This window comes from Culex quinquefasciatus, chromosome 3 (assembly GCF_015732765.1).
Source record: "Culex quinquefasciatus strain JHB chromosome 3, VPISU_Cqui_1.0_pri_paternal, whole genome shotgun sequence".
Taxonomy (NCBI): Eukaryota; Metazoa; Arthropoda; class Insecta; order Diptera; family Culicidae; genus Culex; species Culex quinquefasciatus.
The window spans coordinates 193,746,218-193,771,605 of NC_051863.1; the positions used below are offsets into that span (position 1 = coordinate 193,746,218).

General features: G+C 37.2%; 1 protein-coding gene across 2 annotated transcripts in view; it reads left to right on the top strand.

The window, feature by feature from the left end:
• LOC6030979 (breast cancer anti-estrogen resistance protein 1) overlaps window positions 1-25,388 on the top strand; it is a 105,941-nt gene that overhangs the window by 19,288 nt on the left and 61,265 nt on the right. The window contains exon 1 of one of the 2 annotated variants that reach the window (XM_038261444.1): window positions 20,524-21,735. The exons of the other annotated variant lie outside the window; for it this stretch is intronic. Coding sequence (XP_038117372.1) covers window positions 21,625-21,735 — 111 coding nt within the window. The 5' untranslated portion in view covers window positions 20,524-21,624. Of the gene's footprint in view, window positions 1-20,523; window positions 21,736-25,388 lie in introns of those variants that run through there. 2 annotated transcript variants of the gene reach the window in all.

The following is a 25,388-nucleotide window of genomic DNA, read 5'->3' on the forward strand; positions in this document are numbered from 1 at the left end:
TCAGTGCGGCAATTATTAGCTCAATCTACGATCCGATCTCGGGAGGAGGAGGCGAGCCCACGGGGTTGGTCCTCTCGCCGTACATTCCGGGATTCCCCGCCGCGAAGATCGATACCAAAGGAGAGGGACCAGTCGTGGACATCAAGGTCGAGTCCTGAGAAGGGTTCAGCGCTGAGAACGGATCGACTATTTTTAGAACGTTCTCATGGCTCAGGAATTCAAGCCCTAGCAGGCTGATTCAATAACCGATTTATCAAACCTGCCCGATAGCGCAACTTATTCCGCAAATTTCAATTTCGTGGACATCGCAGCAAGCCGCGCAGCGGCGATGAAAGGTTGAATTGATTTCAATTAAGAAGCCATTCAGCGGTGGTGAACCGCGCGCGCGCTATTCAATTCTAATTTCTGACATTTTCGCCGATAAGCCGACAATAATAACCAAACGCGGAGGCATGTCATCGAGGTAGGCTGGCGCGATCCCCGAATTCGAGGAAATCGATCGACGACGCCAGGACGGTAGCCTACTGTGACGAGATTGAATGGCTATTTATTTGTGGACCTGGACTCGGCCGCCGCACGTTATTGTTAGAATTTCCTTTGAACCCGCGTGATCGCCGAGTGGTTCTGTTTTCAACGCGTTCTATCGAGCGACCACGTGAGCTCATTATTGGGCTTCGTGGTGAATATTAATTGAAAAATTCTTCACGCTTTCACCTGGGGATGGCGGCGGCGAGGCTTTCAGTACGGATGTCAGTGTCATGTCGCTGTCTGATTGAGCGCTTTGTGTGGTTTTGATGGACGACCCTGAAAATTGAACTACCTGTTGAAGGTTGGGTCTTGAAAGGAAAATGTATAATTGAAAAGGTGAAAAGTAACTGTACAATATGTACGAACATTTTCTCTCGCTTTTTATAGCAACATATTTTTTGAATTCTTATCATTTCATTAGGTACAAACTACGAATTTCTGAATGATTTAAGTAATCTAATTTTTATGCAGTTTTCTGGAAACATAATCTGTACAAAAACGGATATTTGTCCCATGTGCATTTTAGAACAAATGAGAAACCGGTTTTCAACCATGATTTTCCATAAACGCATACTTGTCCCATCCGTCGCAATATATAAAAATTGTATTGCAATGGAACAACCTTGTCATATTTTTTGCCATATGGGTCGATTTGGTTTGGTTATCTCAAATTTTATTTCGGAATCCATAGAACAAATGGTCGACTGCACTTGATTTTTTTTTTTTCAAATTACATGATCATTTTATAAAATAACCTCAAATTAAAGAGCCTATTTTTGCCTTCCTCACGTTACTGAGGAAAGGCTATAAAATCACTCGAAAAATGAACTTCTCAATTAGACCTCCTAGACCCACCTTCATGTATACCTATCGACTCAGAATCAAATTCTGAGCAAATGTCTGTGTGTGTGGTGGGATGTTGATCAAAAAATTGTCACTCGATTATCTCGAGACTGGCTGAACCGATTTTGTCCGTTTTGGCCTCATTCGATCCGTCTTGGGGTCCCATAAGTCGCTATTAAAAATTATGCAGTTTAGTTAAGTACTTCAAAAGTTATGCTAAAAAAACAATTTTGACTATAGTTCGGAAGATTGTAAAAAGGGTGGTTTTTGTAAGAAAACCTGTCATGTTATACATTTTTAGAAAGGTATTTGAAAGACCTTTCCAAGACATTGAAGATCTGACAACCCTATCAAAAGTTATAAGCACTTAAGTGTTATTTATGCACTTTTTGGAGGCCGGATCTCAGATGTGTTGATGAAAACGTTGTCCGGATCTCTCATGCGATCTCTCATCTCGTTAGTTAGATAATTGAAAGATCTTTCAAATGAGCCTAAAACATTGAAGATCTGACAACCCTATCAAAAGTTATAAGCACTTAAGTGATATTCATGCACTTTTTGGAGGCCGGATCTCAGATATGTTGATGAAAACGTTGTCCGGATCTCTCATGCGACATATCGTTGGATAGGTAATTAAAAGACCTTTCCAACGCGTCCAAAACATTGAAGATCTGACAACCCTATCAAAAGTTATAAGCACTTAAGTGATATTCATGCACTTTTTGGAGGCCGGATCTCAGATATGTTGATGAAAACGTTGTCCGGATCTCTCATGCGACATATCGTTGGATAGGTAATTAAAGAGAGAGTCCAAAACATTGAAGATCTGACAACCCTATCAAAAGTTATAAGCACTTAAGTGTTATTCATGCACTTTTTGGAGGCCGTATCTCAGATATGTTGATGAAAACGTTGTCCGGATTTCTCATGCGACCTATCGTTGGATAGGTAATCAAAATACCTTTTCAACAAGCACGAGTTGGATTGAGGATCTGGCTACCCTATCATAAGGTGTAAGTGTAAGTGCCCTGCAATATGAAGACTATCCAATCTAGTGGTATGAATAATGAGTCAAATTGATAAAACACTGAAAAACATCGCCCTTTTGTGTCTATTTTGGATAGCACCCTTTAAATGTGAGGAAGGCACCAACCACCCTAGGGTGGATTTTGTTACGTTTTTCAACATATTTTATTAAAATAAAAGCTTAAAAGTGTGCTAATGAAAAAAAAAAAAACAAAACAAAATAAAAATGAATTTTAAACAATTTACTGATGATTCTACAAATTTTCTTTTTTGGAGATTTTTGCTTCCTTTATGCCAGCTGTAAAAAAAAGGTTGTTTAGTCGACATCCTTTTATTATTTTTCTTACAAAAAAAACTAAAAATTTGGTTGTCAAAAAACAACTTTTTTAAAAAATCGATCTGATTTTTTTCGATCTGACTTTTCATTTTATTTTTTTTCTTGATCTGTGGTCCCACAATTAGAAGTTGTTTAATAGTTTTAAAGTGTCTCAATTGGAAAAAAAAGTCAAAATTAAACAAATATTTTTATGAAATATTTATGAAACTGCGAAACATTTGGACAGGTGTTTTTCCTTAAAATTTTAAAACCATTTTTATTTATTTCAATTTTTTCTTTAGTCAGAGTCGAAAGACATTAACCTCAAAAAGTATTTGCAATTCCGTTCAAGACCTGCAAGACCCTCGTCAGTTACATGATCTCCAAGTATGGAATTTAAGAAGTTTTTTTTTTTGTTATTATATATTGTTTTACTGATCCTCGGTCCCAACCTGGTCACAGCACCTAAAAGGACCTAATAAAAATAAATAAAGAAGAAGAAAAAAAAATATTTGCAATTCCATAGATTTCAAAACCTTTCATGCAATACAAGTTTTTTCAAAGAAAATTTATTATTTTTTAAATATAGTTTTAACCCTAAGTTAATTTAAAAAAAGAATTGTGGAGGAGGGAAGAGAAAAATATGAAATAAAATTTGCGTTGGTCTATAACGCTCCAAAATAGATATAGTTCATTGATTTTGCGTTTGGAACAATGGAGTACCCGTTTTGAGTGGTGGTTTGACAGGTTCGCTCCATAAGAAATACATTGTCTACCTCCAACCGCATCGGGTACTCCATTGAAGGACGTGGCTCAAGCTTTTTGAAAATTCGGGTTTTGTATCGAAAAACTGTTCAAAAATGGCTTTGTTTAAAATTCATTTTATTACCGATTTCATTTCTGCTAGGTTTCAATTTTTAAATAAAATAATAATCTTAACACTTATACCAAATCCATTCTAACCTTTCTTTGATAATCAGGTCCGATTTCATTTTAATTTAATGTAGAAATATATGAAACTTGAATCTGATGGCATCCCTGAAATATTTCTATAAATACTATAGTTTCTTAAAATATGACTTTATAAAGCAAACACAAAACGTACTATTTTATCTCTGATTGACTAATTTGATAGCATATAATCCTCAGAGAAGAAAACATGAGGCATCCCAAAAATCGATAAAAATCAAAGCTTCAATCTTGAATCCAACTATTAGTATCGGGTTGTAAACCAAACCCTCAAAACCACTTGACAAATTGTCAACATCCATAAACAAAGGGAAAAGCCACACAGCTAAACGGATTATAAAAGCGTTTCGTCGTGTGTGTTTTATGATGCTCATTTATGTTGAACACTCTCGTCTGAGACGCACTAAAATCCTCTGGCTGTGTTCCGTCTGCTTACAACATTGTTTAATTACACCATCTTTGTCAACCGTGTTGTTGTCCACTTGTTCAACCCCCGGCGTCCATCCAGAATAGGGTGGCACTGCATTTTGTTGTCACATTGTGTGTTCCGTTCCTGAAAAAAAAATCGAGGCCACTTTTTATCGAGGTCGTGGACTGCCTTCCAAACTTGAAACCGGAACGATAAAATGTCTAGATTTTTGGCGGTTGATTGTGTCATTTATCACTTTCGTTCGTGCCGTCGAAACCAAAAGTGAAACAACAAGACACAAGAAAAAAAAGTGTCATGCCAAGTGTCCAAGTCAAACGTTGATTTGATTGATGTTGGCTTCCTTCCAGGCGAAAATGCCATACTGTTTGAACAACATCTCTTTCTATCTCTCCGTTTTTTGTAGATCCGTTGAGATAGATCAGGACAAAAAGGTCGCCCTGGCGGCAAGAACCTTTTGAAAGTGGAGATTTCTGTCGGAGCGTGGATAATTTACCCGGCGGTAGGTCATCGTTCCCGCGGGTTTGATTGTGGCCACAGCTGGTGACACTCGACAATGATGGCCGCACACCACAAATGAGAATTTTTGGTCAAAAGTGCAGGCCGCACCGTTGACCATATCGTCGTTCAGGAGAGAGAGATATACGAGCTGTCAAATAAATAATTTAGATTAATTCAGAGTCCACTTTTTTTGGGGAGGAAAACGGGTCGTTAAGAAGATAATTTAAATAAGCGATAAATTTGGTGTACATTAATAAATACGCAGATTAATAGTTGCTTTATGGGAGAATCACTTGAAGATTAATGAGGCAAGCCGAGTTCGGGAAGCATTTGGGACTCTCTGTCTCGGTGGGAGGTTGAAATGTTTGTATTTGGTTGTTTAAAGTTCATATTTCAACGGGAACGCTTGGCTCAAAACTTAACGATTTTTTTTAAATTGATATTAAGTCGATTGCACGGAGAAAAAAGAGTTCCCAAAATCGTGAACAAGCGTTCATGAAAATGGGAACCACGAAAAAAGTGTTCAAATCCCATGGTACGATTTTGAAAATCGTGCCATGGCATTTGAACACTTTGTTCGTGGTTCCCATTTTCATGAACGCTTGTTCACGATTTTGGGAACTCTTTTTTCTCCGTGTGGATGCTTTTCCAAACTTTAAAAAGATTGTTTTCAGTTGGTTTCAGATCAATTTTCATTAAAATTGTTTGTTTTTTTTTTAATTTTGTTTGCCAATATTAAATTTTTTATGAAATTTATGCAACGGCCTAACTCTACTGAAATTTTATCACCCGCTTAATTTTTTTATTACTCATTTAGAAATCATTAAAAACAAATAACCCCAAAAAAGTAATAATCCAATACTTATCTTATTCATGCCAATTGAACCAATAAAAGTGATTCAAATTTATAATTTATAATTCTGTGAGTTCCTTGGCCAAACACTAGACCCGTTTTTTTTTGTTTGACAATAAGGGTGACCTACACCGTATTAGGGTGGTCCGAAAAATGTCAATTTTCGTCGATTTCCTCAAAAACCACATTTTTCAAAAAAAAATCATAACTTTGCGCCATTTCAATCGATTTTATCTGTCTTGGACGCAAACGAAATGGTATCAGATTGGCTTTTCACGAAACATAGTATATAAAAATGTAGCCTAACATTTGAAAAGGTCGTATGAAAATTAAAAATGATGTTTTGAAGGTCTCGCGACCAAAGAGCCTATGTCTGAAAATGTTTCAATCGGATCCCTCGAATTTTTATACAAAATATGGTGAAATTATAATTTTAGTATTCCGAAATGCGATTTTTTGAAAATAAAAATTGAATTTTCAACGCGTAAAATGATAAAAAATCAACTTTTTGTTTTACAAAAACTGCGATAACTTTAAAATTTGAGCGATTACCTATACTTTTTTGGGTTCCAAAATTTCCGCAACTCGAAGCCCAGCAACGCGTAGAAACCAACAGAAAAAAAATGAGCCAAATCGGAGATTCTTTTTGAGTTGTGCTGTTTTTGTCGGGAATTGCGGTATAATAATGTTGAATTTGTATTAAAAACTGTTCAATTAGCTGAGGGACGATCAACCATCCATTAATTTTGTGGCAGTTGATGTGATATAATGTTCATGTCACAAACTACTAAAAAGGCACACTGATTTGTTGCATTGAGCCATAATTAAATTCCTTTTGAATTGCACAACATTATGTACCTTTTAGTTCACAAAATTCCCATTCCAAACGGTAGGCGGAAGGCTTCTTAATTAACACTGACCTGTGCTGTGCTGCCTATCGCCAGACCCCCCAGCAAAGTACCCCGTGGAGTGCGAGGTGTTACGCGGGCAAGAATTTGAAGGGTTCTCGCTCGCAGCATTGAGGTGTGCCCTGTTCATTATTTAACACCTTGTCGATGAGCCCCACGAGTTGCACTGCGATAGGGTGGTACCCCAACCCAGTAGTCATTAATTCCAGTGAATAACGGTCGGCGGGACCTCCCTAAACCTTCAACCGACACGTGCTGACAGCAAATCAACCTCATTTTCGGAAGCTTTGAAAAGTTCTCCACACGGTTCTAAGCTCCGGACTGCAATCCAAAGTGCTCTGTGACTATTTCTAGCCGCGTTGATAATGGAAAACCAACAAAACGACCGTGTTGGAACGGCTTGACCGGCGTACGTTGTCGGTTATTGTGAACACGCCGCCGGTCAGTACCAGATGGATCGGTATGTGGGTCTCTGCGTCGTGGCTTGTCTCGTCTCGTCTCGATTCTGTTTGTCTATAAATGGGCCGTGACAAGAGCAGAAATGGAATAGAATTTATTTTCCCTGACCTCCCCGAGTGAATGCCACACCACTTTCCGCTGACCATGCATGCATGCCCTCTCTTCGCTCCGGGGAAGGTTGCTGGACTGTAGCTTGGATAATGTAGAATTTACAGGTTGGTTACGGAAAGTACGGTTGGGGGTCATCATCATAATATGATTCAAAAAGTGTAAAAAATGCTTTCTTAAGAAATTAATTAATAAAAAAAATTTTTTGTTCACATTTAAAAAGAATTGTTCAAGGGTCAACTGCCTGTAATTGTGCAGCAAACTCTTTCGGATTTGGCTATCAGTTGACCGGTATCGTTTTGCTCGGTGGTCTCGTTTTATATCCCAAGCTTTGCCTAGCTCAGCGGAGCTCGAACGTGACAAGATTCTAACGGTCAAGCAAGGGTAAGGAACTGAATGCTGGGATGCTGCTGGTGCCATGTTCGATTTTGTAGCGGCAAAGTTAAGCCATTGAAAGCTCCGCCAGCAGTCATCGGCTTCTGTGGGGGGTTGATCCAGCTTTGGGTAAACTGTCCTGTCCACAAGCTGTCCGGTTCACATTCCACCGATACCAACGGCAAATATGGCCAAGAAGCGGGACAAACAACGCCTGACTCAGACACATCTCTTTCTTCGCTGTCGTCGGATATCAACAAGCTTGCAGAAGGGGAGGCGAATGACACCACTTGAACACTTGACCTCGGCTCAAGCGGTCATTGCATCCAATGAGCTTTTTAAGTTTCAATTTATTTCTTCAACCACCCGGATTAGCCATACTTAATAAATCTACCATAAATACATCCTAAACAGCTGCTTAAGCTATCATAATCTGACCGATTTATGCAAAATTGCGTTACGTGCAGAAATCTGGCACGAACAATCGATTTCCCCCGCAGGGGGGCGCGAATTATCCGACGCTTTTCCGACAGCTATTAAACAATTCATCATCGCGCGTGAAAAGCCGCCTAAGCGCGCCAAGTCGGATTTATTTATGCCTGCTCAAACCATCAGCGTGATTCATCCAAAAGTCTGTCTGCGCGCGGAGAATCAGTCAGCAGCGATAGAGGTTATGTTTAGATCCGACGTCGCGGACTGAATTCAGTTGAAATATGGGTCATAAATCGTGTGTATTCTTTTAGCGTTGGTACAAAGAGTGCAGAAAAAGAAAATCATACACCGCACACGCGGAAAGTGATTTATCGTTTCTTGGTTTGATGGACTCTCCGGTTGAAAGGGGAGAAGGGGGAGTGGTGGAGTTTTGTTGGGGTTGGACACGGGGTAGGGCTCGGGCCCTCCAGAAGCCCTTTTATGGCCAGGACGAGTGGCAGCATGGGAATGAACTTTTGTGGGCCAGCGTGGCTCAGTTGACTCAGTTAACGGTAAGGTAGGAGATTGTTAATCTGACTTAAAGAATTTTCTGATTATTATAGAATTTAACGGGATTCAAAACATTTTGAGAGATATGAATAAATACCCATGACTTAATTTTAAAATCTGGTGTACTTTTTTTTATGTACCACAAAGGACAACAAATTAAAAAAAAAACATTGTCAATTTGAAAAGAAATCAAAACATTTTTTTGTAATCTTCATAATTTTTTTCAATGGATTAAAAATTCGCGGAATACATTGTATAACGCTTATTTATGCATTTTAAATCAAGTTTTGAAAAATTCTTTAACAGCATCGGAAATGGATTTTTGTTTTTTTTTTTTTTTTGTAAGTTGGCTCAAACTTTTCTTATGAGCAATGAAGCCATTTTGTGTCATTGGTTCACTTATACAAGGCTTATACAATTTTGATAGCTGTTCATTAGGGTGACAAGAAAAATTGAAAATTTCGGAAAATCGCAAGAGACACCCCCTGGATTGATTCTTTAGGCAAAAACAATTATCTGTGCCAATTTTGAGCCAAATCGGTTTTCATCGTTGAAGTTTATATGGGGAAAATCACAAAAATGTATGGGGAAAAACATCGTTTCAGTAATTTTCTGCTAGGTGGCGCAGGTCTCGCCCAAAATTGTCCAAGTGTGAGATTCTTGTAGGAAATTTAATTACCTACAATTTTGTAGAAGGGTGCAAGACGATCCGAGTTGATCCTGATGAGTTATTAGCAATGCGATGAAAAGAAATCGGTTTATATACTTGAAAGTATACAAGGGGTATATAGGGAGTATATAAGAAAATATTTTTTTCTAGAAAAATCACCAAAAATCAGGATCAACTCGGATCGTTTTGCACCCTTCAACAAAGTTGTAGGGAATTAAATTTCCTACAAGAATCTCACACTTGAACAATTTTGAGCGAGACCTGCGCCACCTAGCAGAAAATTACTGAAACGATGTTTTTCCCCATACATTTTCGTGTTTTTACCCATATAAACTTAGACGATGAAAAGCGACCCCTTAGCCTTAACCGATTTGGCTCAAAATTGGCACAGATACTTATTTTTGCATTAGGAATCGAGTCAGAGGGTATCTCTGATGTCGATTTTTTTTATTGTCACCCTACTGTCCATGCAAAAATGGTACATAAATATTTGAAAATCTGAATCATTTGAAAAAAAAAACTGCCAATTTATTTATTTATTTAGAATTCAATTTCGCAAAATCCATAATTTCTATTTTTGAAAATAATTATATGTTTTACGGGACAACGGCATGGAAAATTTTTTGTTCGAAATGTTGATTCCATAAGGCCGATGCAAATATTTTTAAAAGTTTTTGTCCCTCGGCTCTGGCCGGGGTCGAGGGGAGGGCAAAAAAAAATTAAATCTTAAAATAACATGCCATAGTTTCAACATTTGCATGGAAAAAGTGTTTTAAAATGTATTTTACACTTGTTTAGTTGTTTTGCAATAAAAGTTTTAAAAAAATGTAAAATTTGACGAAAACAAAAATTTTAGCGAAAAAAAAAACTTTAGCGATAGTAGACATCGAATTTTTTTCAAAAATTCAAAAGATTTTTAAATCAACCCAAACATGCTAAAAATTATTATAAACGCAGGGGAATTTATATATAAAAAAATTTTTTTGCCCCCTGATTTTTCAGTCTAACATTGAAGGGGGGGGGACAAAAACTTTAAATAAAATTTGTTCCAGCCTAATTCGTAAAAAAAAGTTGGTAATAAATAATAATTAATAATTTTCCGTGTACCATTTTATCTGAATAGTCCTTCAAATTTCTGAAGACACCAAACCGATCAGAAAATTCTAATTATACAGATTTTCGAATATCTATTATTTAATATTTTGTATGGACAGCTGTCAAAATTGTATTTTTTTCAATAAATCTCTGGGAAGCTCTGGTTTATTTCAAACATGGTAAATATATGCATTTTTTAGCATCTCAAGCATTTTGTTTCTCGATTTACAATAATTACAAACTTACAAATAAGCCATTATGTATCGTTAAGAATATGTGGTGAAGTTTTAGGTTACGATTAGGATTTTCCAGAAAAAAATGAGTAAACGAAAATAAATAATGATTTTGTATTTTACTTTTTATTTCAAAAAATGGTTGTGATACACTTTTCCCCTTCAATTTCGAATTTTTGAAAAAAATGTAACTTTTTAAAGTTTAGAAAAAATACTCAATACAATCATTATTTTTGCATGTAAATATCCTTTTGGTGTTTTTTTCTGCTAATTTAAATTTTATTCCTCCTTTTTGTCCCCTCTTTGAGCTATAGTTTTTTTTTCTGGTTAATGAAAACTATCGCTAAAAAAATAAATTTTGTTGAAAAACAAAAACATATAAAATCAATTAGAAACTATTTATAACACATTGCATAACGTTCATTCATGCATGTGACAGAAACACAAATGTAATTATTTATGTAGCATTTTGTGGTACTTTTGGCTTTTTTTTTGTTGAAAATTAGCATTTTAAAACCTCTTGACCTCGACTGTAGCAGAAAGACAATAACTTTAAATATAATTTCTGCCAGCCTAATAACCAGTTTAAGCTGAAGCATTAAAAAAAATTTCTTTTCAAATTTTGAAAATATGTGTTAATCCTGAAACAAAAATTAAACGAAATAGGAAATCTCATAACTTATAGGACCTTTTCAAAAAATATATGATGAGATGATGCGATATGGCTAATACTATCCGTTTCTTTCAAAGGTACACGTCGCGCGGCATTTCAGAATATGCCATAGACATTGTTGCCCGCAGAAAATCGCACTTTTGGTGCAATATAAAACATACCTGGCAACAATGCCAGGCGATTCGAAGAAGAAGATCAACAAAAACAAAACAAAAACAAAACGCACAGTATGGGATTTGACAGCACGCATTTGCCGAAAGTGCGGCGCGTTGTTTCGAGGTTGGTTTGCCGCGTGTCTTTCTCGGGAATACGCGCAATAATTAGGAAGATGGCCATTTCTCAGCAACTTTCGACTTAAAGAGCAAAATAAAATATAATTTAGCCAACTAAACTAAGAAAAAATATATAAACTCTTAAAAAATCAAATAAATTATGTTTTCAATGAATAAAATATTTTCCTAATTTAAATTAGCTTAGAGAAACTTCCAGATTTGAATACATAATAAATCCAAATAAACTCAGGATAACATACATTACCCTTTCACGTGCTGACGTGAGGAATAAGTTATTGTTTTCTTGTTGTCCCGTGAGAATCACAACGCCACAAAAGCGAACCGATTACCTTTGAGGAATCGATTCCCGGTACAAATACGAATGCTGGTAGCGGTGTGGATAAAAATAACTCGTTAGTCGAATAAACAGGGCCATAACAAAATTTGAGCGATCTTACGATGCGATGATGCATCTCAGTCAACAAGTATTTATAGCCAGCATGTCGATAAATCAATCGGAAAGGTATCAAAGGACTGGGGGGATTACTTGCAGTAGCATGTTGGATTGAATTTTGGAGGGATTGAGTACATTTTGAGTGGTTCTCAGAAACGGTAAGTCGAGGGATTCGACACTCCCAAACCATTTTGTGACTTTTAATTTTCAACCTTAACCGGAAGGTCGTCAACGTCCTAAAACAGACAATTCCCGGCCGATTCAATCAGCCACATTATTAGAGCATAGTTTATTAACTTCACACTGATTTCGCGCAAAGCCCAAATTAGGCAGCCTGATTTATTAACGGCACTAATCGACCGCTCACTTTCGCGTCCTTTTCGGGTTTTATGGTAGTGCTAAAATGCCGCAAAAACTGTTTGCCTGCTGGTCGGCAAAACATCAAGCGACAAGACAAGAAATGGCGGCAATTTTTCCGCCTGGACCGCCCAGCTGCTGCGCTCAACTGTATCGAGCGGCTTCATCAGTTTGTGCCAAATTACCATATTTTTGTTCGGCTTCTCGCCGAGGGACCCGAAAAAAGAGTGAGACGAAAAAATGCATAGCAAAAAGCTGAAAATTGTACTAAACGACCTTCCCGCCATCATTCATGGTTGATTTCAGCCAGTGCGAAATTACTACGAAATGAAGTAAGGAATTGTTGAGAAAAACATAAGAAAAGAAAAGGTTGAAACAAAAAAGCAACAACATAAACATACTTAAGACAGATGAGATAACGTTTGCGTCTTCCGAGCCCGAGGGGCAGGACACTCCTCGTTGAAATGTGACTCTTGTGACCCCGTCCTGTAAATCGACTCGTTCGACCTATGGCTAAAGGGTGAAATTGGAAACTCTTCGTACGAGTAAAAGTGGCAATAAGGCGAAACGGGTTTTCTTTTTTTTTTTTTTTTTTTGTGCGTCCGTTAATCGTTTTAGGGCGTTAATTTGCCCCTTAAATGAAGCGTTTTATCTGAAGTGCTCTACAAGTTAAAAGAAGTTACGTAACGGTTTTAAGTCAATGTGGTAACAATAACTTATGCTTTGGCAAAATGTATTAATCTTTCAGTTTAAATGTATCCATCAGTTGTCGAGGACTTTTTACAATTTTGAAATATTGCAATCTATTTTATGATATATTTTCCATCCTAACCTTCATCCACAAAGACAAACACTGCCCAAAAACTTTGTCTTCTCCGTCACGTGCCAATTTGCGAAAGAGTTTTCCCACTTCCACGTGAACAATCTGCCACAATACCAAAAGTGTTAACTTTACTCTGAGGGGTACAAAGTTTCACCAAAACTTTGACCGCCCCCTCACTGCGGTCGGAAGTTGACCGACACGTGACCACCCGGTTGGATACATTCCCGGAATGTACTCTCTCTCTTCATCCCCAACGAAAAGACTCATGGCGACATTTCAAACCGTGTGCACGTTGAAAACAAATTGCTCTGCTCTAGCTTCATCCCATTTTACGATCTCGCTTCAGACGGCGAAGATGACGCTTTTTGGAAGCTGATATCTTCATCTTTTGGTCGCCACTGACCGACTCGCGGGAGCAACTAATTAACACGATATCTACTGGGCGGGATCTAGACCGGTTCATGGACGGAATTTCCTTGGGTGCATTCCTGAGCTATGGAGGCGCCATCCTAAGAGTTTTAGGATCAATCCATTTAGCGCTCTTTTCTCAAATTAGTTCTGCTTTCGATTTGCCACTTATCATTCCCAAACAAACCTCGAATCAAATCGGCACCCCTTTTAATCATAAAATTGCCCAAAATAACGACCAAACACGCTTAAATCGTCGTCGATTTTTAATTTGGACCAAATTTGTTATTTTTGTGCCCCATTCCATTTTTTTGGCCGGATGACGGTCAGAGAACCGATTCCATCATGGCCGGTAATTATAGTCACCAACCACGAATCTCAAATAGAGTTGGAGTTTTTAAGCTAAGCCTGGTGAACACCTGAGCTTAATAATCGAATGGTAGAAGAAGAAGAAGAAAAAGGAGCGCTCCTCCTGCCGAGATTGCGGCTCAGCGTTTAATTAAACCAATCACTTCACGAAATTGGCTGCCGCTGAGCTGAGATTGAGAAGGGAGATGAAATCTGAGAGGAGGTGCTCGAAAGGTGGATATCAATATGTTTTAAGGTTATGTGGAGACCTTTTGCAAGTGGGGAAGGTGTCGTGGAGACTTGAGTTATGAGTTTTTGATACATACATTCAAAATTACTTTTAATTCAGTCTTGATTTTTTTTTTGTGGTGTTATAAAATTGTCTTTAAAACATTTTATGTTCTAGGAAGAAACATGTTATTAGAAGTCCCTTTTAATAAACGCCAAATAAAACTATTGTACGATCAGTTTCTTATTAGACCCGGTCGTTGGAAAAGACCATCGAAACAGTCGGCGAGTTGAAGGCGGGCTTAAAAATGTCAAAACTGACAAATGAACAAACGATGCCGCACCGGCTCTTCAAACGAACGTACCATTCGTCTCATCCAGCTTTTGATACGTTCAATTGAGGGCTAATTCCGGTGTGATACTCAGAGCTGTCAAAGTATTTTTTTGACGAATTTCTCGCGAGTTTTTCCGCCATCTTGGAACTGAAACTCTAGTGCTGCACTCGATTTTTTTCAGTTTCATGCGAGTTCCACGCACACTGACAAATGATGTTCGATTGAACTAAAACTGACACCAACGAGTGCGGCACTCAGTGCCGCACCGTCTCGTCAAACGAACGTACCATTTGTTGACAAACAAACGGAACACGTGGTTGCATGATGCTAACGACCATGAGAAAAAAACTTCAAAAAAACTTTCCAAAAATCAATGAAAAGTACAATATTTGGCCAGTACAAAATAAGGGTAAATTAACATGTAAAGACTAACTGAACACGCGTTCCCCTTCAAGCCAAACATTCATTGAAACATACAATCGTATCATTGCCAAGTTCAACAGATCGTTGAACGTTTGAAAACATCACCAACAAAAATACCTAAATTCTCTCGCATTGAAACTGCTTGTTTTCCTTTTTTGCTGGAAGTGACCATAAAAATTATTACCCATGGCGTAATTATTTCCCAACTTCCAAGAAATTTCATTCCACACATCTTCGAATGTGCCATTTTTTCTCTCTCTTCCCATTTCCTTTCTTCATTTGGGACCCCCGAAAATTACACAACCTCGACAAAAAAAGACCTTTAAGGAACCACTTGGTACAAGTGTTTTCATGTGTATGATTTTTTATGTCTTTAAACCCAAAGTTGGCAATGCCCTTTGGGTTTCCTCTTTTTATTTTCTGGCGAAAAATGTGTATGTGTACAAATCTTTTCGGTTGCAAGGGCGGCAAAAGTCGAACGGAAAAGTCCAAAGGAAACCCGAAAATTGAATTTGTTTAGATGACCGCGAAGTGTGTAATAAAAAAAACGCGGGGAAAAAGGGGTACACAAACAATAAACAAGCCGACTCTCATGTTCAAGTGCAATCTAGTTGCTTGTAATAACATACTTTTTTTTGGTGAAGGATTTACGTTCTAAGAAATTGAGAGATTCTTGGGAAAGGGCGTACGCATTAATTAATGGGTTTGAATGAGAGTGAAGATTTATTGACTTCAAGAGGAAATAAATTAACAACTTTTCAAACTATGCGTAAAGCTTCAGCAAAAAATATTAACAATTTAGTACACCCGAACTGAACTCAGCTGATATTCGGTGATAGCCAAGCTACCCTGACAGACGGACCGGGCCGACAACGGCCCGAAAACCGCCGGACGGCTCGACAAAACGGCCCGAATTCCGTCGGTTTGTCCGACGGAATTCGGGCCCTTTTCGTGCGTATATGCAACACTTTGTCCGACGATCGTCGAAATCGACGTTTGGGAAAATCGACGTTGACGGGCCGTTGTCGGGCCGATTTCGGGCGACTTTGTTATTTAGATTGTCCTGCCATTGTCGGGTGCTCTCGTTTCGAATTTTCTGGGTTGATTTGATGAAAAATAAAGAACTTTTATTTGCAAACTATTCTTTTTTATTATAGTTGTCAAATGAATGTAAGGGTAATATGTCACATTTAATTTTTCCACCTAAAGATTTGATTGAACAAATTCCAATATAATTGTGCAGGGGTGGCCTTTTTTGTCTCGTAGTGCACAGATGCCAAGCTGGGAACTCGGGTTTGGTACATCCTTGGTCTTATCCTCGGTGGCCGTTTGTTTTTTTCAACTCCATCTAAAATAAAAATCTGGTTTAACAAAAAGTCTGAACAAACCATAATTTAAATATTCATTACCTCATTAGTTTATTGGTAGGTCTAGGTTCCATCCTGCCCAGAATCTGCTTTTTTCACAAAATATAATTTCACTACGAAAAAAAACTTATCACGTTGGAAACCAACGAAAATTTATCTGTCAATAATTTTTATCAACGCCTGCCAAGATTTTTACACGCACTAGATGTCGCCTTTTTGACATTCGATCAAAACGCACGACAAACGCTCGAAAATGGCAGGACTCAATCGATATCGAGCAGATAACGCTTCGAATCGCACGACCGCGGGACTGCAGTCTATCAGGGTATCGTCATCCGTTGCCTGCTTTTCTGTCAAGATCTTCTTGCAGTTTGACAGGCTCTCGCAATGGAGCATTTCCATTCTAGCAGTTTTAGCTTTTTTCTACAATGTATTTCTTATGGAGCGAACTGTCAAAAACTGCTCGACTGCGGGTGCTCCATTCATTGTTAAAGAAATAGCCTGTCGATCAAAGAGCTCTGGTTTATCTTGGATAAGCGTCTTTTTCCATCATTTTTTTTTTTCAAGGCTGACAAAATATTGCCAATTTCCTATTCCATCTCACGTGAATTCCTCTCCGTTAATTGAAACCACCCTTCGCGATTCCGATCTCGAAAACGCAACCACCATATCGGTTTAATCTGTGTCAGACATCGCGCGACATCGCTGAACTGTTGCTGCTACCAAAGTGTCTTCTCTCAGTGCACTTTTGAGGTTTTCAACCAGACGCCAACGCATTTGTCACCCACCCACAATCCTTCTTGTCTTTGCGTAAATGCACTTTGGTCGAATCGACGACAGCCAGATTTCGCCGAGATAGCCTGAATGGAGGGCACTTTTAGCATTCATTTCACTGCTGCTGCTTTTGTGTTTGCACCGACACTTGACGTGTCTTGTGCTGCTCGCTGCACCTAATTGATCAATTATTTCTCTTGGTGTGCACTCGATTGTCTTAAACCGGCGGGCGACATCGGTGTCAACGGAATGCATAAACTTGGCGGGAGTCATTTACCCGGATTGGTTTGGAATAATTTGAACCTATTTATAAATTAATTTTTAAAAGCAATTTCACTGTCAAAAGAGATGAACATTTTTGAAATTCCGGGAACTTTGACAACCAATACCAATAACAGGTACTTTTACCCTACACAATAAAGTGGTTAAGTCCAGTAGCCAACACGTGGAAGAGACGCGAGACGAGACGGATTGTTGTGACGACCCACACACCACACATCCATCCACTCAGTGGCCACCCCATCCGTCAGCGGCTGGTTTGATTAGTTTACATTTTCTCTCGAGGGTGCACCCTGCTTCTGTGCCATCTTAAGAATCTGGTTTCTTAGTAGGCGATGTGGTCGTTACCCTAAAGACAGTGGTTAGTAAACGTATCCTATTGTTTTTTTTTCGAAATTTATCTCACTAAAATTTTGAAAGAAGACATAATTCGTATATATTTACCTTAGAGATGACTAATCTAAAGTAAGCCGAAACGTCACAAACGTCACTCCTTGCAAAAAAAATCTAGCAAATTTAAAAATTCTTTTCTCAGTATAACCTAAAAACAAAACAATCGAAACAATTTCTACGTCTGCTTGTCTGTGGCTATCATATGCATTCAATTAAAGTGTCGGCATCACGCGACGACAACGATGACGGCGGCCCTGGAGATGGCAGACACTTTGACCAGATTGAATGGTCAGCTTGGTGCGGTCATTAAAATGTTTTACAAACAGCAATCATGCGTTATTTGCAAGGAAGGGGGATGACTCGTGATACTGGGAATTTTCAAGCTACTTTTTTATAAAATGAAAATAATCATTTTAGAAATGGTTTTAGATTAAATAAAATCCATATGCAAGTAGCACGAGTTGATTCTGTAGAGACAGATTCTGTGAACGGAGCACAAAATCAACAGGGAAGGAAGGATGCGTGGACATACCGTACCAAACGCTCTGGATCAATTGTGGTTGGGTGTGTTAATGTAAATTTGGCAAATAATAATAATTTGATGAGGTGAGAGAGAGAGAGAGGGGGAAGGATGTTGGGTTTGGAGAAAGGGTAAATATATCATTTGATCAATAGAATATAATATCGTATAAGGCAAAAACCATCCGGTAAAAAACGGCAGTTTAATAAACAAGGTCAAAAATAGGTATGGATAAGGACTACACTGAAAAAAAATGATACACGGTAAAAAAAAAATTTGGTGATTTTTAATTTCACTTTTTGTCACTAAAACTTGATTTGCAAAAAAACACTGTTTTTATTTTTTTATTATTTTTTCATATGTTTAAGAGGACATAAAATGCAAACTTTTCTGAAATTTTCAGAATGGGCAAAAAATCTTTGACCAAGTAATGATTTTTTGAATCAATACTGATTTTTTCAAAAAATCGAAATATTGGTCGCAAAAATGTTTTAACTTCATTTTTCGATGTAAAGTCGAATTTGCAATCAAAAAGTACTTTAGTGAATTTTTGATAAAGTGCACCGTTTTCAAGTTATAACCATTTTTAGGTAACTTTTTTGAAAATAGTCGTAGATTTTCATTTTTTTAAATTAGTGCCCATGTTTGCATGTACCTTTGAAAAAACTATTTTTGAATAGCTGAGAAAATTATCTATATTTTGCTTAATTGAACTTTGTTGATACGACCCAAAGTTGCTGAGATATTGCCATGCAAAGGTTAAAAAACAGGAAAATTGATGTTTTCTAAGTTTCACCCAAACAACTCATCATTTTCTAATGTCAATATCTCAGCAATTAATGGTCCGATTTACAATGTTAAAATATGAAACATTCGTGAAATTTTTCGATCTTTTCGAAAAAAATATTTTCAAAAATTTTAAATCAAGACTAGCATTTTAAACGGGACAAACTTTCAATATTACGCAAAAAAAAGCAATTCTCTACCAAAACCGGAAATGGATTTTATTTGTATTTTTTTATTTGGCTCAAACTTTGTGGGGACCTTCCCTATGACCAAAGAAGCTATTTTGTGTCATTGGTTCACCCATACAAGTCTCCATACAATTTTGGCTGCTGCTGGTACGTAAATATTCAAACAGCTGTGACTTTTGAGTGAATTTTCTGATCAATTTGGTGTCTTCGGCAAAGTTGTAAGTATTGTTGAGGCCTTTTGAGAAAAAAATAGGTACACTTAAAAAAAGCAAATTTCCGGTTTTTATCAACGTTTTTTCACAAAAACTCAATTTCCCAAAATAAGTATTTTTTGATTTTCGAGATTTTTTGATATGTTCAGATTGGGTAAACCAATGACACAAAATAGCTTCTTTGGTCATAGGGAAGGTTCCCACAAAGTTGGAGCCAAATAAAAAAATACAAAAAATAAAAATGGTCGGAATCGGCAGATTCTGTAGAGAATTACTCAGATGCCTTTTTTGGCACCATATTAAAAAATGTCGAAAATAAAAAAATACGTAATTTACGAATTGAACTTTTTGTAATAAAAACATAAATTAAAAACTGCAAAAAAATGAAAAAAAACGAAATTTATTGTTTTCTCACAGTTCAAATGTGATTGACAAATTTCACAAATATTGTGTACACTTTACCAGTAGCACAACTGCAACGATGTCTTTAGTAATTAGTGATAATTTTCTTTATTTTTCTTTTGAAAATTATGCTTGAATATTTATAAACGACTACAGTTTGGAAATCAATCTGAAAAATAATTACTTTTTTTTACAAGTTTGATTGAATTGCAAATTTGAGAAAGAATCCTGAAATTATTTCTCACGCTTGGTGAATGTTCCATAAAATACTTATTGTTTTGTATATGTTGTATTGTTGTTTCAGTTGATTAAACTAATATAAGAATTTTTTATCAAAATTTTTAAAGCATTTTGAAAAAAAAATGCTTTGGCCCCTGATCTTGGCCTGAAATTTTGAAGTAGGAGGGGGGAGGAATAATTGCAACGGACTTATTTATTGAGCAAGATTATTTTTTCAATTTCAAATTTTTGTTTTCTTATATTGTGTTTTTTTTTTATTTAAAAAAATAATAATTTCGTATTCTTAGCATACAAAAAATGTCATGTAATGCATTTTTACCGTGAAATAATACCATCAATATCTTTCTCACCATTCTCCATTCTCTCACCATTCAAAACTCTCATTTTATGCTTCTTCTCACTTCCAACATAACTCACCCGTCACTCCCTTCTCACCGATTTTTTCACTCTTCACGCTGCAACATGCATTCCTAAATCAAAACAAACAAACAAAATGTTCCGGTATTTTTTTCTCTCCATTCCACACACCACCTTCTCAACACTAAGAATGAACCATTGAGCATTTTCCTGAGAGCACAGAGAGAACACCTCCATTTCTCTCACCCTGCATTCAACTGTTGCTCGCAATTCACTCACCCCCGAAACCGGTCGATTCACTCACGTTCACCGCAACGTTGCGCGCACTGTCTTTGGCGCACGATTCCAAGTTCATTCTTGATTCTCAGCCTACTCGGATATCAAAACACGATTTCCGATTCATTCGCCAGTGAGCCATCGTCGCGGAGCGACGTTCGTTCGTGCGTTCGTTCGATCCAAAAAGGACGTATCGTAATTTTCGTCTTTTGCGTGAACACCGCCGCCGTTGTTTGAACAAGTGTTGTTGTGTGAATGCGATGACGCTCGCGCGTGACTTTATCCGCCGTACCGGTGATTAGGATGGGTTCGTGATACAAAACAACGAAGAAAAAAAAAGCGAGGGTCGCTCGCGATGCAATCGTGAGTGAAAGGATCATCTTTGGGATTCTTGGAGGAAATTTCAACGGCGAAATTTTATATTGTTGTTGAATAAAGTCAGTGATACGAAAGTGTAAGCACATGCACAATCATCGAAGAAGAAGAAGGGGTAGTTTGAAGGCGAAAGAGTGAGAGTACCAAAATGTAATGATAAATGATTGATTGAATTTTTGCTCGAATCACGAGTGAGGTTTTTTATTTATCGTTGTCGGAGCGTACACTCATTAGCTCTGCTGTGCGGGTTGGCTGGAGCAGATTTGGTGAATGCAAAGTAATTGCCATCGGCGAGCAGTGGTCAAGTACGACGAATCTGAAGTGATGTTTTTTTTTGTGGCCGATTGAGAAAGTGGAGGAAATCGATGGTTCAAAAATAATGTGAAAATTACTTGCAAGTTTCGATGCTGAGTTTTTTTTGTGTGGTTCGCAAAGTATGAAAAAAGTAGCTAGAAACGAGTGGTAGAGGGGAAAAAATCTCAGCTTCTGATTTAACAGTGTGAAACACAAATTAATCGAGTAAATTCCGTGGCGTGGCGCGAAAAGATAAATCCGCCAAGTCACGGCAAGTTCAAACCGTCCATCAACCAGAAGCTCTACCTCAACGGAAAAAGTAGTGGCGCGAGTTGCGAGTGCGATTAATTAGCTAATTGGAAGAGTGTAACGAGGCGAGGAGAAGCAGGAGGAAAATAAAGCAGTTCTAAATCGACGCAGATCACGCAAGGTCGAGATTTGCTCGAGGCCGGAAATCAATAGCAGCAGCTGCTGAACCGGTTCGCTGAGTGACTTGTGAAAAGTTTTGTGTCACGCAAGGAAAAGAAGCAGAAGAAAGCTACAGAATCATGCCACATCCGATGTCACCGCAGTCTCCGACGCCGACGTTGCTCAGCAGCAGCCGTGGAAGCAGTTTCCACCTGGTGGAGTACGACTACGACGAGCCGAAGCCGGCAAAGGTTAGCATCAGAGAAACAATCAATTTTAAATCAATGAGTCCTGATTGCTCAGAATCCTCCCCTTCACTCGCGAGCACAAATCGGACGCGACGCAAATCTGCTCTGTCTGTTTGTCACTACCACACCAATCGCTACTGAACATTCTCTTTTCTACTTTTTCTCTCACTCGGATCGGTTGATTTTGGCATTATTTTTTAATAAAAAAAGTATTTTTTTTTTCTAGATTTCTAAAACCTTCAAATTTGAAGTTTTAACGTTCTTTACCTACAGTGTCACTTTTCCCAACTGGAATTTACCTCCCAAAAGTGAAACATGACTTTCGTGAGATTCTTTGTAGTCTGGCCGGCCACAAGTGGAGTGTTCGTCGTCCACCAGCCAGCAGTCAGTTGTAATGCAAGTGTGCCTTACCAACCTAAACCAAAAGTGGCAGCACCAGCAGCTGCAGTGTACATTTCGGTGCGCTTTAAACACCCTTTTAGAAGAGCTCTCCACTGCTGAAGGCAATAAACAAGAGAACAACAACATCAACTCCGCTAAAATCGATATCATTCCCTCCGGTTGAAGTCAGTGGCTTCGTTTGAAGTTCCAACCTGGTGGTGATGCTGCGCTGCCAACTCCGCGGATGACTGCAAATTGTAATACACTTTATCTTGCACGGTTCGAGGATGCACCGTGGTTATTTACAGTGCAGTTGTTCAAAATTATAGAGCTGTTCTTCGAGGCGCGCTGTCATTATCGAAATTAACATAAACACAAGTGGGCAGCTCGCTCTTCAGCGGACAAAGAGAAAGTCGTTGAAGAACTTTCGACTTTTTGCTCCAATTTCACGGTGCCTTTTTTCTCGGTGTGTCCCACCATTTAAGCTGATGTTTTTGCGCAAAACAAGTGGGCACCACGTGATAAAATCACCGTCATGCTCTGTAGGACTCCCGTGCTGCATAGTCTAGAGTTCCCTTCTTTGGCCAGTGCCGTAACCAACCCGCCCCCTCGGGTTCACGACATCGAAGGTTTGCCGGGGCGACGAGACGACAGACGCCGGCACGTTTTATGGGCACTTTTCGGTTTTGCACTTCTAGAATCCCTGGTGCAACGTAAAATCAATGTTTTATAGGGTGTTGAAAAGTTGATTTTTAAATCTCGGTAATTTCATGTTGGGATTAAAGGTGTTAATAGTAGTTTATGCAACAAGTTGTAAAAACAAGATTTTTTTCAGCACGAGTCGTACATTTATAAATACGACGAGTGTTGAAAAAATCAAGTTTTACAACGAGTTCCATAAAACATTTTTTTCAATTCCGAAAAACACCGTTTGAGTGGAATTATAAGTCAAATGTTTATGTATTTTGTCAATTAACCGTTTGAATAAAAAAATGTTGAAACAAGTGCTGAACAGCATACTATTCGAAAATGACAGGACAAGTAAGTAGTTTCACGACAGAATTACAAAAAAATGATGTTATAAACCTCCAGTTATCAATTGTTCGATATTTTATTATTATGTTAGAGTAATTTTTAGCAATTTTTGTTCAACTTAAATTTTACCTATTATGTTTTCTTATTTTGTCGCATTTTTTTCAAATTTCAAGTCAAATATTTAATTCATTAAAAAACTCCTGTTTCACATCTTTTTTAGATCAGAACTCAAAACTTAAAAATTAAATGCTTTGAAAGTGTATTAAAGGATGACGTTGGAGATTCAGTTCAACTTGCTGATTTTTACACCGCGGTAGTTAGGCAGCAAAAATCTCCCGTCACTCACAGCGAAGGAGAAACGTGATTTTATCTCGCGTTGATTCAATAATCCGAAGTTCTCGCAAAAATTCGACTTTTATTTTGTGGAAATTTCAGGAAAATTCGGCCGTTCCTTCGAAAATTTCCCTCAAAATCAGAGGGTAAATATTGATAATTGCTGAAAATAAAAATAAAAATATTGAAAAACATGTACAATTGATTTAAACTATTTAAAATGTGTTTTAAAACGTTTGTTTTTGTATTTCAATCAAATTGGACCATTTTATTTTTTTAAATTTTGAACTTTCTGACCACACATCGGAAAATGACATATAACATAAGGAAAAACCATATTTTTAAAATTCATTTATATTTTGCATATTTTCGTAATACTGTGCACTTTGTGGCACTTTTGGCTTTGAAATTTTGAAACCTTTATTTGATTTTTTTAGTAAAAATTTTAAGAAGAAAATGTCGATTGAAGCTAGACTGTAATTTGAAAAATTAAAAAAAAAGTACACGGATAGAACATTTGTAATCAAATCCAAGTAGCTTCCTGTTGCCGAATTTGACAACATTGCAATGTTTCCAAATTCGTCAACAAAGAGTTACCGGCTTTGCTTACAGGATTTCTATCCGTGTACGGAATGCTATGAAAATTTATATATTCTGCATTTAAAATGATACTAAAATTAAAATCCATATAAAATTTTGCGTCATTTGATACTCATATTGTAAATGATGGGAATTTTAGTATTTTGAGAAAAAACATATTTTAGGAAAAAAATATTTTTGATGAAAAATGTAAAATAGGGAAAAACTTTACAGAAAATCGCAATTCAGAAATGTTAGATATTTTGCAGAAATTTGAGTACGTAAAAATGATATTAAAGTAAAAAATCTATTTCAAGTATTACGTCATTTGATACAAAAATTGCTTATTTCTTCAAATTAACTTATTTAGATTAATACGGTATTATTCCTTGCACTGTAACATGAATTGGCCCGCACTTTACTCTCACACTTTTGACAACAAGAATTTGTTAAACTAGGCAACCAGTCGTTGTTTATTTACTATTCCGGAGTTTTTTGCTGAAAAGATCCTATAAGCATTTTTTTTTTTTTTTGCTGTTTGGGTGTTTTTGAAAAACTCTGACTAAAATTTGGAAATTTTGTTTTTATCTTGATTTTTTTAAATGTCCTATAAACATACGAAAGACAATAGCTTATAGGTTCCTTTAAAAAAAGTCTAGATATGATCTTTTTAAAAAAAATTCTAGATATCCAGTCGCATTTTCTACCAAACTAGAATTTCACAAATTTATAATTGCGATTTACAGCTAAAGATCAAGAAGCAACCCCGGATGACTTGAATCATTTTTAACAAAATTTCATTTTTTTTCAAGCCAATCGATAGCAATAATTTAGTGCCAAGTCCTAGAATACAGTGAAACTCTGTTTTAAATCAAATCGTTCAAAACTAAGTTGCATTTTTTTTTTAATTTGATTAAGGGCTTACATACTTGTAAACCGGCAAAAATGTCAGAAGTTGGTCAGAAGTTGAGCACGCACTTCAACTTTTTTTTTATTTTTATTTTTTCAGTGCATTAAAATATACAGTTTCAACTATCAACAAAATAAATTTGAAGACATTTGATTGCATCATTATCCAGATTTTAATTAAGCAGTTTCAGAAAAAACGGGTGCCACGATATCTCCACACTGTTTTGACCAAATCGGCTCAAAATTTTGGTGAAGCTTGCCGATTTTCAAAAAGTTTATTTAAAAAAAAGATAAACATATTTTCATGTTTTTCATATAAAAAATCGCCATTTTTGTACTTTTTTAAATGAAGCATATAAAAATCGGGTTTCGTCATGCTCATAGAATATGTCTTGCGAGTCATCACCCCAAATTTCAAC